The sequence below is a fragment of the Penicillium concentricum genome (assembly GCF_028827145.1).
Source record: "Penicillium concentricum strain IBT 3081 chromosome Unknown utg000002l_segment0_segment0, whole genome shotgun sequence".
NCBI lineage: Eukaryota > Fungi > Ascomycota > Eurotiomycetes > Eurotiales > Aspergillaceae > Penicillium > Penicillium concentricum.
In genome coordinates this window covers 6,457,489-6,471,433 of record NW_026622755.1, presented here as the reverse complement: position 1 = coordinate 6,471,433, position 13,945 = coordinate 6,457,489, and the positions used below count along the sequence as shown (strand labels likewise).

At 49.8% G+C, this 13,945-nt stretch overlaps 6 protein-coding genes across 6 annotated transcripts; 2 read left to right on the top strand and 4 right to left on the bottom strand.

Annotated features, from left to right (window-relative positions):
* Positions 1–128: 128 nt before the first annotated feature.
* N7517_006168 (uncharacterized protein) lies at positions 129–2,578 on the top strand (the record flags this gene model as incomplete). The annotated part of the gene is made up of 3 exons (XM_056723898.1): positions 129–342; positions 561–637; positions 692–2,578. Coding segments are annotated over 3 exons (2,178 nt in total), but the record flags the coding sequence as incomplete, so codon positions are not given.
* A 337-nt stretch (positions 2,579–2,915) lies between these two features.
* N7517_006167 (acetate uptake transporter family protein) lies at positions 2,916–3,867 on the bottom strand (the record flags this gene model as incomplete). The annotated part of the gene is made up of 3 exons (XM_056723897.1): positions 2,916–3,239; positions 3,297–3,471; positions 3,533–3,867. 3 exons carry the CDS (start codon positions 3,865–3,867, stop codon positions 2,916–2,918), a joined length of 834 nt encoding a protein of 277 aa, XP_056580147.1.
* An 820-nt stretch (positions 3,868–4,687) lies between these two features.
* N7517_006166 (uncharacterized protein) lies at positions 4,688–5,873 on the bottom strand (the record flags this gene model as incomplete). Its single annotated transcript, XM_056723896.1, has 3 exons — positions 4,688–5,541; positions 5,612–5,764; positions 5,813–5,873. The coding sequence occupies 3 exons, from the start codon at positions 5,871–5,873 to the stop codon at positions 4,688–4,690; spliced, it is 1,068 nt and encodes a 355-aa protein (XP_056580146.1).
* Positions 5,874–6,073: 200 nt separating this feature from the next.
* Positions 6,074–8,118, bottom strand: N7517_006165 (uncharacterized protein; the record flags this gene model as incomplete). Its single annotated transcript, XM_056723895.1, has 5 exons — positions 6,074–6,837; positions 6,888–7,313; positions 7,370–7,534; positions 7,585–7,847; positions 8,066–8,118. The coding sequence occupies 5 exons, from the start codon at positions 8,116–8,118 to the stop codon at positions 6,074–6,076; spliced, it is 1,671 nt and encodes a 556-aa protein (XP_056580145.1).
* Positions 8,119–8,322: 204 nt separating this feature from the next.
* N7517_006164 (Tim10/DDP family zinc finger protein) lies at positions 8,323–8,741 on the top strand (the record flags this gene model as incomplete). Its single annotated transcript, XM_056723894.1, has 2 exons — positions 8,323–8,420; positions 8,558–8,741. The coding sequence occupies 2 exons, from the start codon at positions 8,323–8,325 to the stop codon at positions 8,739–8,741; spliced, it is 282 nt and encodes a 93-aa protein (XP_056580144.1).
* A 255-nt stretch (positions 8,742–8,996) lies between these two features.
* On the bottom strand, positions 8,997–11,522 carry N7517_006163 (putative Sin3 complex subunit (Stb2); the record flags this gene model as incomplete). The annotated part of the gene is made up of 1 exon (XM_056723893.1): positions 8,997–11,522. One exon carries the CDS (start codon positions 11,520–11,522, stop codon positions 8,997–8,999), a length of 2,526 nt encoding a protein of 841 aa, XP_056580143.1.
* Between the last annotated feature and the right edge of the window lie 2,423 nt (positions 11,523–13,945).

The window sequence follows — 13,945 nt, the reverse complement described above, 5'->3', positions numbered from 1 at the left end:
GTACCAGCCCTCTACTCACTGTCTGAAGACAGTTCTTGTGCTGCATTCTTTTCTTATCTGATTTTTTCTAGCGTTGCTGAGTCCCAAATTCCTTACAATCCATTCTCTGCACTCCCTGGGCTTCCCAGGTGGGGAAGACAAGGGAAGACAAAAAGAAGACAAACATGTCTTCTAGCAGCGAGGATGAAGACGCCAATATTAATGTTATCCCCATGGAGAACTTTCCCAGTGATGGAGACATGAGTACCTGGCCTGAGGGCAATTATATTGAACGCTCCGATTCTCGCTGGCGGGAGCTACTTGCTGAGAATTGGCTCAAGGATATGGGCACTTTTGAAGAGGGTGAGTTGACAACAGATGGTTTAGGTCCACGTTTTATTTAACATGCTGGCTGTGTTGCACTGCGTGTTTTTGCGCGTTGCGGGTGACTGCATCTATCGCTTCACCCAACTGTCGTTTGCTACTTCACTTATTTGTGCTCTGTGCCGGCCTGCTCCCTCCTTTCTTCTCTGTTTCTTGGATTCATATATATGCTCTCAGACTAACAGAGCATACCTAAGGTGTGGTTCATACAATTGAAAAGTTGCCTGATGGATATTGCCTATTCCAGCGACCTCGTGGCACCAATCCTTCAATGGTGAGCTTTCCCAGTGCTCCCATCTTTATTTTCAACTAACAATTATATGTGAAGTTTGACCCTTTCCTCTTTGGTCACCCGAGCGGTCGGTATTTCCAGTCACAGGCCACTTTCTTGCCCCATTTCCTATGTCTAGTCAAGGATGAGCTGGACAAGTGTAAATGCAAGCCATGTGCTTCGATGAAGACGAGCCAGGGGACTTCAGTTCGGGGGACTTCCGTGCAGGGAACTAAAAGAGTCATGCAGCCAAGTGAGTACTACCATGTCTTTTATGTTAGATTGTTTATTGACACACATCGAGTCATCAATGAACGTCGACCCACCGATGCAGAGGGACCAGATTACTGGCGAATCTTAGTTATGAAATTGAAAGATAAAAGGAAGCTTGATGAAGATATTGAGCAGCGATTCAATCTTGACTGGGTGTTGACTCACGAATGGCTGTCTGATTATTTTATGAAACTGGTTCTGGATCCCGCTTACGTCCCTCGTCGTGGTGAACTTGTTCTCTGGATCTGGCAGGGTCTAGAAGACGGATGTTTATTGCTCAACCCCGAGACTGGCTTCATTGAAATATTCGGCAACGACAACAAGTGGCATGGCGTGCCCAATTGGCGTGCTGGTGTGGTGACCCAAACCCCTGAGGATGAAGGGCATATGGTGAATATTATCGAAACCCCGGATAGTCCACGCGGACTAAGTTACTCTGGTTTCCGTGTGGAGACTCTGCCGGATCCGCTGGGTAATGACAAGTCTTACTCGGTGCAATACGCCTATGTTCCGTTGCGTAACATCAAACCTTTTAACACATGGCAAGCCTTTCTCAATGGACAAAAGCGAGAGGACGCACACCCATCTATTGAGAACGCTATGACTGTGATGTCTTCCTGGAGCGTGGTTCACAAGTTCCATATTGTTGGTGAATGGCCCAACGCCAAGATCCATTGCAAAGGAATCTTCATTGGAGCCGAACTCCTTGCCGTACATGACACCGTCCGTCTACGGCCAAATGGATTCCATCACAGCCAGCTCAAAAATGGAACAGTCGGCGAAGTGACGGATGTGATGGTCATTGAAAAAATTCAACTCTGCCTTTCGGGGTGCGTCGACGATGACCAGGAGCAGCTAGCAGACCACTACACAGCCCTAATCTGCGGCAAGATGTTCACGAAGGACCCAAGTCGTGTTACCCAAGAGGGCCCATTCAAATGTACAACCCCAGTACCATCCACCGAGGCAGCAGCCGAACCTATCCCCCTTACTGCGGAAGAAGCAACCGCTACCTTCCGCCAGGTCAGCATGAGCGACTACGGTCCCTGGTACCGCATGGCCAATGGCAAAATCTGTAACGTCTCTCCGCAGCTAATCGTCGGTCGCTGCTACGAACCACTCGCGGCAGAGCTGATGTTCGGCACTCACACCTTGGGTTACGACCTCTCCGGCGTGATGGAAGGTCGTGCATACTCCTCACAAGTCGATACACGTATGGTCAATAACAACACATGGTTCTGGGGCGACTGCCGGGTGGAGACGCTCGGACTGACAGAGATCAACGGCGTAGAATGCGGGCGTACGGCGGCGCAGCGTGAAGACCCGCGCAAGTGGCAGGCGATTATCAAAATGTCACACGGCGAAGTCAGCCACGCTCTCCGACGCCATGCTCACATCCCTTCTTCTGGTGGTCGGCCCTTTAAGTCTTCGTCTTCGTCTTCCGTTCCGAGAGATACTAGCTCGCGGCCGAAGACTGGTCTTGCGCAGGTTGCGCGGAACAGCAAACTGGTCAGTTCTGCTATCGGCAGTGCGCCGGAGACCGAAGATGAGTCCTTTGATGATGCCAATGGATTGACTGACAGTCAAGTGTCTGGTGGTGTCTCTGGACTGGGCCTTCGGGGCGGTCCTTCTTCTGGGGATGATAGTGCGGAGGACTATCCGTTTGCGTAGATCGATTCGATCTTGCCTTTTGTTTTCCCTCCTTTTAGCGGCATATCCAAGATACCCATGGGCGTTACGGAGGGATGATTCTATCTTAGCTAAATAAGATTATGTGCGAATATTACAACGTCCAAGCACTAGTAGTCAGACTGTAATTCAGTGTATTTTTATTATTCCCACAGCCATGTAAATCCGTAACGTAGAGTCGGAGTCAATTTCTAGAATAATAAGCGCAAAATACGACCATGCTGTTCTAAAACAATCTACTAAAAGAGAAGTAGAAAATACGTGATATCGATTTCAGATCTATGTCTAAAGAACGACATACCATCGCCTCATACACGCTTCAAACCTCACTCTGTCCAGCAGAGTTCCGTCTCGCGGACCGCTTCTTCTCAGACCAGGGGAAATGAACAACAGGAGGCAAAAAGAAGCTGTTGCTACTATCAGCAATACCAGCAAAAGCATTATACCAAGCCAAGAAAGCACCAAGCAGAGCAAACAGTCCACCAGCCTTTATCAACTTTTCATTTGGCGCTCCGTCCACATTGAAATAGTATCCAAGGGCGAGCAGGAGAAGAGCGAGGTCGACGAAGAAAAACAGGGAGAAGAACGCGACGGTGGACTTGAGAGTGAGCATGGTAACCAGCGTTGTGAAGATAAACCAGCCCTAAGGGAGCATTTGAAGTTAGCTTTGTTCCCATTCTCCTTTTTCAGAATAACATACGAAGAGATATAACGCAAATGAATTATAAAACATAGCATGAGACCCATGGTCTGCTTCTTCAAGCGCCCCGATAATATCAAACCCACCGGGGATAAAAGTAATAGCCAGCGAGATCCAGAAACCGCCGTAGGATGAGAGCACAGTCGCACCGAAGGTATTACCAATAGCCATTTCCCTGATCTCGTTAGCAAATGATAAAAAGCATTACACTTCACTTCTATAATGGGGCAACATACCACATGCCAGCCAAGAGCTGCACCAATCCACCATATGCCAAAGCAGGCCCGACAATAATATTAGGCGCAGCGATGCCCTTGACGTTCATATTGAGACATCCCAGCACAAAGGTGGTTAGTGCGAATGCACAGAGGCCTAGCGGTGCTGGGTTGGCGAGCTTGCGGTCTTTGGGTACGCGGTATAGACCTGGTTGGAGGTCACCTCCGAAGGCAGGGTAGCGGCTTGAGGCTGTGTTGACGTGGGCTAAGGGGCCGAAATGGCCTGTTTCGTAGTCGTCGCTGTTTGGGGAAGAGTTGTTTGTGTCTTTGACACTGATTCCATCTTCGTGGGACATTATGAGTGTGAGGTAGGTTTGGATGTATAGAAGAGGCAAAGGGTGGTATAGTTCGAGAAGGGATGAGGATGGCCAGGACGGTAGTACAATACTTCTGGAGAAGTCTGACAAGGAACTGAATTGAATTGCGAGTTCGTCCTGCTTTATATACTGCGTAGAGAGTCGTAGACACTACACCTAGGAATCATGACTATGGCCACCAATGGCCACCATAGGACCAGAATTCCGGGGAAGATCGGCGATAGTGCGGGGGAGGGACCAAAAAGCGAGTCTCACAAAAGGGGAAAGGATGATGGCATTGCTGGAATTCCTCACATCTGAGCCGTAATAAAGCACTCAAGTGTACCCCATACTAGTGGGGATATACAGTTCCGTACGTCCGTAGACGATCACATTGTAAGTGATACATCAAGTGAAGATCAACACGCAGATCTCATCTTAGACTTAAAACTATGGGGAAATGCAGAGATATCCAGAAAGTAGATCTTGGATCTGCTTATAACAGGGTCACTTAGGGGGATTATGTGGGATTGTCCCTCGGTATCTTGGATACTGACCCCAATGATTTTCATTGGATTATATTGTAGTTCCTTGGCTGCAGGACTTGGTAGCTCTGTTAATACTCTGTCAATGCCGATATTCATTGCCGAAAGTATTAGGCTTAAGAGGTGCGTCACTACCCTGCATTCAGCTCGACTTCGCCCCTCGGGGATTCTCCGTTCTGGTTGGCCATCATTTTCTCCCTTTGAAAGACCAAAAAATTCAATGCTTGATTTGAATCAACTCAATTCCAATCAAAAGCACATGCTAAAAACTATACTTAATAATTCTTCTGCACGACACCCCTTGCAAACTCAGCAAAGCTCAACCCAGGCTGAACCTCCTCCTCAAGATTCGGCTGCGTAAACACAGCAAGAGTATTCCTCGCAATCTTTTGTCCAGGACTAGCCTTGGCCCCCTTAACAAAATGCGGCACGGCCATAAACTTGCCACGAGTGATCAACTGCAAAGCCTCGCCGGTCTGGAAAGCCAGACAATCCTTGGGGATATTGACTTTAACGATTTCATCGGTGCGCGAGCGGATGTACAGTCCAGCCGAAGGATCGGGGGAACGGGGAAGTTCAGGGAGAGGGGCAGAGGCAGATCCCGTAGACGGATCGATAGTTGGAGGTGAAGCTGCTTCGTCGAGGAACATGGCTGATGTCAAGCCTGTCAGACAACCATGGTCGAGGTGCGTGGCGCACCAGTCATCGTCGCTGCTTTCAACCTCTTCCTGATTACCCGGGAAATAATGTAACAGTCGTGCTTTGGTTGTCAGACTGGTTGTCACGACATGGTGTAGATATCCAGGCTTGTAGTCTTCGATGTTGGCTTCCGCATACCGATCACATGCCTTGGCGACGAGAGCCGCGGTATCGATAATTAGCCCGCATAGTGACTCCACGCTACCCCTGAATTCGGGTAATTTGCTTGATGAAGGCCAGATGTTTGGCGCGGTATACTGGGGTAGATCTGGGAAACCATCTGCCGGAGCGCTATCTAGAGATGGATCCTGATAGAAGGCGCAGTTCACGTAGTACGAACCCTTGAGGGTGTCGAAATGGCCTGATTTCAGGGTTTCTTTACCGCAGGACCAGCCGACCAAGTATTTGGATTCTGGGCTGGTGAGGGATTCTACGTGGAGGTTAGTTTGATTTTGCGGTTGGACTGTAGTGTAGGAACGTCTCTGGGTTTGGAGACTTACCCAGTTCGGGGTCAGGGAGAGCCGCCAGATACGAGGCATTGGATAGAACCTTTGCTCGCAGGTCGCTGAAGGTGATAGGTAGGTCTTTGACAACGATGATACCTAGAGAGGACGGTCCAAAGGCTTTGGTCAGAGTGTCGAAGGATATAGTTCCTGCATGACTTAGCAATCTACTCTTTTTCTTCTAAAAACACAACTTACCATCTACAAGTTCCTGCAGGCTAACAGTAACGGCATCAGCCACTTGAATTTTGCTCTCCATGATGTGTGTAGAAATCAAAAAAAAAACTTCCCCGCTTCCAGTTTATCTTAGCGCTAGTTATCTTTTCAATATCAACGGCGTTCGCCTATTTGCACTAAACTGGACACGATGTTACTGGGATATGAAGAACATATCCAATAGGAGTCGAGAATTCTATATCTCATTCTTAGTATATCGTACAAGCCACTAGTGTTACATCCTCACTCGCTACTCGATTGTCCATGCCGTCTAGTCACGGCCCTTAAATTGCCAAATGGCAATACATCGCCAATTCGCTTGGCTCCCGTGAACAGCATACAGAGACGGTCAACGCCACAGCCCCATCCACCGGTAGAAGGTAAACCCCACTCCAGGGCTTCGAGGTAGCTCTCATCTACCTCGCCGGGTTCACCAGCAGCTTTGCTAAACCGCAGTTGGTCCTCGAATTTGCGGCGCTGCTCGAAGGGCGAGTTCTCCTCCTCATATGTATTCACCACTTCCTTGGTTTCGATGAAGAGTTCGCCGCGCGCGGCGACGCGCTGCTTGGTCGTAGGGTGGATGAATGATTTAGAGAGTGGTGAGAGGCATTCGGGTGGATTGATGATGAAGGTTGGGTCGATACATTGCGATTCAACGTAGGTGCTGCATAGTTCGTCAAGGAGGCGGGGGAGGGTTGGGTTCGATGGGAGTGGGAGGGAGAGTTGGGTGAAGATGGCGTGGACTTTATCTAAGGCGTTGGGGGATTCGAGGTCAGGCAGTTTGTGGCCGGTAGCCTCTTCGATGCCTATTAGGAAGTCGATGCGGCGGAATGGTGCCGTGAAGTTGGCTGTGGTGGGGTTCAGAGTGCCTGTTGTGTTTAAGGCGCGGATGTGGGCTGCCATGCCAGAGAGGAGATCTTCAGTCATTGTCATGAGGTTCTCGAGGTTAGCATATGCCTGGTAGAATTCACAGGTAGTAAATTCTGCGTTGTGGGTTTTGTCCAGTCCTATATCTCATCAGCTTTGCTAGAAATAGGTCTTATATGTCTCAACATACCCTCATTGCGGAACGAAGGTCCAATTTCGAAGACCTTGTCGAATCCACCAACCACCAACCGCTTGAGCCAAAGCTCCGGTGCGATTCTCAGCGACAGCTGGCGATCTGGGAACTCAGTGGCGGATGTATTGAACGGACGAGCAATTGCGCCGCCTGCCACGGACCCGATGATCGGGGTGCTGACCTCCATAAAGGACCGGTCGATAAAAAACTGGCGCAGATATTGTACAAGAGCCGCGCGGGCTCGAATGATATCGGCCGTCGCGGGGTCGGCCAGGAATTGGACATGGCGAGGGTAGGGAGAGGTCTCGTGCTCGGTATCGTGAACGGGGATATCATGCAAACACGGCGAGAGCAGCTGCGGCAACTCGCTCACGTCGATAGTGAGCTCACCTCGTCCAGTGCGGTGCGGTCTACCGGTTACAGCTAGAATAGCATTTAGCGGCGACACTCGAGTCAAGCCGGACGGAGACAAGACATACAGAAAGCGTCACCGCGACGCAGAAGACGATAGAACTTCTTGAAGTCCTCGGGGGAGACACTGTCCAGACGACGCTTGTTGCACATCACCTGGACTTTATGGCCGTCTTGCACGATATCGAAGAAGATCAATTTGCTTCCTGCGAGTCTATAGGTACGGATTCTTCCTACTATTCTAAGTACATGGGCATTGCAAAGGCCAGAGAGCAGAACCTACCAGATACAACGACTGTGTCTTCTACTGAATCATTGTCGGCGAGCTCGGCGTAGCGAGTGCGAAACTCGGCGCAGCTCACTGTGCGTTTATCCACCGCCAGGCGAGGGTATGGATCTGCGCAGGCATCTTTGATCTGCTGTACGCGCTCCTGTAGGGCCTTTCCTGGCGATGCTGCAGAGCTATTCTTCCGAATTGGCTGTATGGTTAGTCGGGTTGTAAAGGGGGTATGGATGCGAGATTGTCTAGCGAGTCGCAGTCCTGCACTGAGAATTTTAGGTTAGCAATGGTCGAGAAAATAGACACAATTGATCCAAAATTAAGCATTAAGCTTTGTCAGATAAAATCCAGTACGTTCAGTGCCCAAAAGGACATCACTGTAGCGGTTCTAATGCGGGGATATATCATCATATAAGGGGGAAGGGGAATGGGAGATGGCGATGGAAAACCCAGTAAAATAGTAAACAGTAAATGCAAATCTTACCTGTTTTGCAGGCCAAAGCCAGATAAAGCCCATCTAGGGCGAATTGAAAGCATAGCAAATTGGCTTTGCTTTCACATCGTTGAGAGAAGAGAAGAAGAAGAAGAGGAAAAAAAAGAAACGGAAGAACCGAGTTTTTCCACGCAGGTGGCCCAAGCTTCTCCGACCTCCCGTGCTCCGAATACGTTGGACACTCTGGTGCTCTACTCCACATATCTACTCATCACCCATCTACATTTCAAATCCATTCACTATACATCATGTCTTTCCTCTTCGGCGGTGCCCCCAAGATGTCCTCGGCAGAGAAGATCGCTGCCGCCGAGACAGAAGTCGAGATGATCTCAGACATGTTCAACCGGTAAGTTGAAGCTCTACGGAATACCCAAGCGCTCTATCTCGATTCAGAAACCAGAAGACTGCAGAAACGCCCATTCCAAATCTATCTTTGGACTATATATATCTCGAGCCCCATTCTAACTGTTCCCGTCGCGATAGCTTGACCGAGTCTTGCACCAAGAAGTGTGTCCCCGCCGATTACCGCGAAGGTGACCTCAACAAGGGCGAGTCCGTCTGCCTCGACCGCTGCGTGTCCAAGTTCTTCGATGTCAACATCAAGGTCAGCGAGAAGATGCAGGGCGAGGCCAATGCCAACAAGCAGGGTGGCGGCATGGGCTTCTAAACGTGTTGACAACGAAATTTCTTGGGAAGGAGCTCTCGTAGCCTTGAAGCTAGAGAGTTCGGTGGTCTTTGTTTCTATGTAAGGCTATTTGACTGGTTCGGCCTACTGAAATTGGGCCTGTTTTGAATGATGGTTCACGTTTATACCATCCCGGTTGGGAGGCACGATCGCCGGTCTATCTCTGACTATGTACAATATGGTGGATAAAGGAAAAACAGAGAATGAAAAAAAGAAAATATCATACAAATGTCGCCGTCAGGTCGAGAAACCCATGGATCGCGCTATCCATGCGGTCCAGGAAGTGTTGTGCCGTTCCTCGCCTTTAACCAGGGCTTTGATCCTCGTCTCGACATTTACAATGTGACGGTCAAAGTCGCCCAGGCCAGCTTCCATGTCATCAACTTTGGACTCGAGGACGTGTAGTTCGTAGTCCAGTTTAGCGCCCAGCAACTCGACGCGTTTCACGCTATCGGTGAGGTGATGACTTTCATCTATGAGGATGTCACTGGATCGTTCGCGCAGTCTCTGGTAGTCGGCGAAGCGTTCCAAGTAGACTGAGTTGAGCTCATCGTGTCGGTCATATAGGTGTTGATTAAGACCTTCCACGGAATCCACTTGTCGCTCAACCCAAGGCACGGTATGCTGGCTCAACTCTTGAATCCGCGAGCTGAAAATGCGTCCCTCCGAAGCAAGCATGTCTTCTTGAACGATGGCCTCCTCGAGGTTATCGGTTTCTTTGAACGTTGGTTTCCCGCCTATTGGCTCCCAGTTGAATATCACCTCTTCAACTGTGCTGAACGAGAGGTGTCGTGCGCAGAAGTTGTCTTGCCGTTCAATCTCACTCTCAGGGCTCCGGAATTCTTCAAAACTTTGCGCCCGCCGTAGGGCCATGACAGCTATCCCGCTGATCGAACCTTCTCGGTCACGTTCGCGATCCGTTGATGCTGCCGTCGACCGAGACAATACGCGTTCCATATCTGAATCTTCCTCGATGATTGGAGGCTGCTGTGCAATGGTCCAGTCTTGAACTTGTGTTTCTGGCTCATCGTCTGGTACAGTTTCGATGTGGATTTCAGGAGCTTGGATTGCGGGCTCGGGGGTTGGCGACACTTGAGGTTTCTCTTCGTCTTCAATGAGCTTTTCGATATCGTTTGAGATCTTTCTTTCTGACCGGAGCCCAGAGTCAGTCCGCGTTTTTATTGACGGTGCCTCATTGTCACTATCGACGGACGGATGGTATGCAAGATCGTGTGTCATCTCGGAGCTGTCTCGTGAAGGATGGTGGTGATGGCGAAGGCCCTGCAGTCCAACTGCATCTTTGAAGCGTCCTAACCCTGCTCGCGCGTCTGATACTCGTCCGCTAACGCCCTTCTTTCGGTGATCTTTTTCTTCGGGGCCCGGTTCTGGCATCTTCCAAGAGCGGTCCAGCCCTGGATTCACTCGCTCATCATTCAAATCCTCTGTCGAATGCTTCTTGCGACTGGTCCAGACATAACCGCCTTGTTCATCGGTGGTAAACATCATATCCGATCCAGCCCCGCGAGTGAACCCGTCTTCAACACCACTCTTGCGCGGTTTACCCAGCCACAGCCACTTCGCTCTCTCGCCATTACAGCACTGTACGAAGGTGTCAAGATCCAGTGTTTCGATATCGGCAATGCCACCTTTGTCGCGCCCGCGGACCATTCCCATGACCATCTCGCCACCCTGTCCACTAAGCTCCGCCATGGTTGATTTCACTGCATCGGTCCAGCCTTCTGCATTGGCAGCCTTGGCCGTGGCGCGGTGTAACCGGTCCAACGTAAGTCGGTCCAGTCTGCGCGATCGCCTCATTTTTTGAGATTTCTGGAATCCACCAATTCCTCTTTTCAGATTGGGGAGGTCGAAAGCGTCTTTCCCTACAGGGGCACCATAGGCGTGTAATCGATTTCGAGCTCCAAGCAACGTGCCCAGTAACGCAGCCACGCTAGTGGGTCCTAGGCTACTATCGCCTGGCTCAATGTTGTATAGGTCTGTCCCGATGTCTGTCCACCAATCGCTCACAGCTGCCTCGGTCACATCACAAAGTAGCCCGTCCACATATTCCGGGGCTAGCTTGTCAAACACCATCAAAGCAATCTGGCATTGTCTAACCAATTCCATAACCGCATGGTATAAAGGAACCCTCTCGCTCGTTCGGTACAGCTGATGAAACTTGGCTTCGGTCGCCGCTGAAGGAGGTTGAAGCCTCAAGCCCGCGCGGCCTGCGCACCCAAGTCGCTTCAAGTCTTCATTCACAATAAAGTCCTCCCGGTGTCTCTTGATATCGCCATTGGGTATTGGAATTAGACTCAGGGCAGAAGGAAATGAGACCAGATCGGTAACCATGACCGTCCCTAGTGGTGTTTCCTTCCTTCTAGCGTGACATTGCTTCATGGCGTCAAAGTACATCCGCAAGCGAGGCGACCATGTAGCTTCATTGGTCGGGACACTCAATACCCCCACAATCACTGTATGCGAAGGGTCACCGGTATAGGTCGAGATGATAAATGTCGGATGCACGCGAGAGCAGGCCCACTGCTCAACGACATAAATTTCATAGCCTTGCAGTGTTACACGTCGCTGGAGCACATCGGTCGAGGGGTCTTCTTCGAGGTATCGGAGGGCGACCGCATCGGTGAACACAAGTCGCTGGTGACCCTGCGCCGGGAGACGTTCGGCTCCGGTTGCGTAGGAGGCGGCCTCCGACGGCACGGAGTCGGTGCGATCGACCGGGGAGACACCCGGGGCATTTGGCTGCATTATGGCTGCTCTCCTCCAAGCTAATTTGCCAAGGGGACAAAAATGAAAGTAGCGCTGATCATTCAACCCTAAAGCAGGTCACCGCTCCTAAGCTCAAGATACAAAGGAAGGGCCTTCATTCGATCCTCCCGCACTCTTGGTCAGGTCGGAACAATTGTGGCATGTCCAGGCAACGGGGGTTGATGCATAGTATTAGCCTAAAGTAAAAGGGAAAAGACAAAGGTAATATGGGCGAACACCTTGCAAACCACATAAACCCCCCGATGTGTGCAGAAGTGGCGACGTCATCCCGTACATTATGGCGGACGTATCATGTGACCGTGGCTCCTTGGCTTTGGGCCCTCAGGCATCAACATTTGTACAACTAGTTAGTTACTAACTAACGTAATCGGTAAGCGAGTCGGCCATGTAAGCCAGCCGGCCACCCAGCCCAAAACGCGTCCATAGATTAGCACTTAGTCAATTCAACCGCGCACCATGCCACCAATTCGCTCCCAATCCTCTAGCAATTCAGCAGAGCAAGAGGGTAGGGTTTTATTAGCTATTGAAGCTTTTAAAAAGAAAGAAATCTCTTCAATTCGCGAAGTGGCACGCGTTTTTAACATACCACGTTCAACACTTCAAGACCGACTACGTGGCCACCAAAATCGCGCGATTTGTCGCGCAAATTCGCATAAATTGACCGAATATGAAGAGGAATCTCTTCAAAGATGGGTTCTCTCTATGGACTCTCGTGGATCTGCCCCCCGGCCTTCTACTGTACGAGAAATGGCGAACCTTTTACTTCAACAACGTGGAACCACCCCGGTTATTTCGGTCGGCGAAAAATGGGTTTATAACTTTGTGAAACGACACCCTCTCCTCTCATCCCGATTCTCGAGACGCTATAATTACGAACGTGCGAAGTGCGAAGACCCGAAAATCATCCAAGGGTGGTTCGATCTTGTTCAAAAAACAATCCTCCAATTTGGAATCCACCCCGATGACGTTTATAACTTCGATGAGACCGGCTTCGCGATGGGGCTAATCGCTACAGCGAAGGTGATTACAAGGAGCGAATTCTACGGCCGGCGCTCGCTTTTACAACCTGGAAATCGCGAATGGGTGACTGCTATTGAGTGTACAAATTCGTCGGGTTGGGCCCTCCCTCCGTGTATCATTTTTAAAGGCAAAGTCTTTATTGAATCATGGTTTGATGGCCTTCCGGATGACTGGCGATTTGAAGTTAGTCCGAACGGTTGGACCTCTGATGAAATTGGACTTCGTTGGCTTGAAAAGCTCTTTATTCCTAGCACTTCTTCGCGTACGAAGGGGGGTATCGTCTCCTAATACTCGACGGACATGGAAGCCATTTGACCCCTAAATTCGATGAAATTTGCGAGCAAAATAAGGTTATACCAATTTGTATGCCTCCGCACTCCTCTCATCTTTTACAACCCCTGGATATCGGTTGTTTTGCTGTGTTAAAGCGATCATATGGTCGGCTAGTTGAAATGAAAATGCGGAACGGGATCAACCATATCGATAAACTTGACTTCCTTGAAGCATACCCCCTCGCACGAATCGAAGCTTTTAAATCGGAGACTATTAAGAATAGCTTCGGAGCAGCTGGCTTAATACCTTTTGCACCTAATCGAGTGATCTCGAAGCTAAATATCCGTCTTCGAACCCCGACCCCCCCTCCGAGTAGGGGGAGCGATTGGGACCCAAAAACGCCCTCGAACTACGTGCAATTACAAAAGCAAGCTTCGTCAATTAAAGCTTTACTTCGTGCTAGATCAAAGAGCCCTCCGAGCCCGCTAAATTGCGCGATAAACAAGGTTTTAAAAGCCTGTCAAATCACAATGCAGTCCGCCGCTTTACTTGAGAAAGAAGTGAGCGATTTACGCGCCGCCAACGAGAAGCAGAAGCAAAAGCGGACTCGGTCTACGAGGACGATAGTCCACGAAGGAGATCTTTCAGTCCAGGAGGTTCGTGAGCTACGTGGGGAACCATTCGAGGCCCAAGTTGCACGTATCAATACCTATCGTGAGCAGGTATCGGAGGGTTTACAGCCACCTATACGGGCCGGGCGAGCCTGTGGAATATGTAGGCAGCCGGGGCATAGGAGAGAAACATGTCCAAATAGATAAATGAATTTAGTTACATTAATTTAATGGCGTTGTGGCTATGATATATCCATTTAAACTTAGTATGTTAGACTGGGTGGCCGGCTGGCTTACATGGCCGACTCGCTTACCGATTACGTTACTTGGATGTGATACTCAGAACACAGTCTACTTCTTCCGGGAATAGAGTTAGTGCTCTGCTAAGTGGATGACCTACTTTAGGGAATATTGTAAACTACAAGATTGAGAGCTACAGAGGTTCGTCAATTCCTAGGTTTTGTGAATTCAGGTAACTGCTGGCTCTCTAGTTAACTC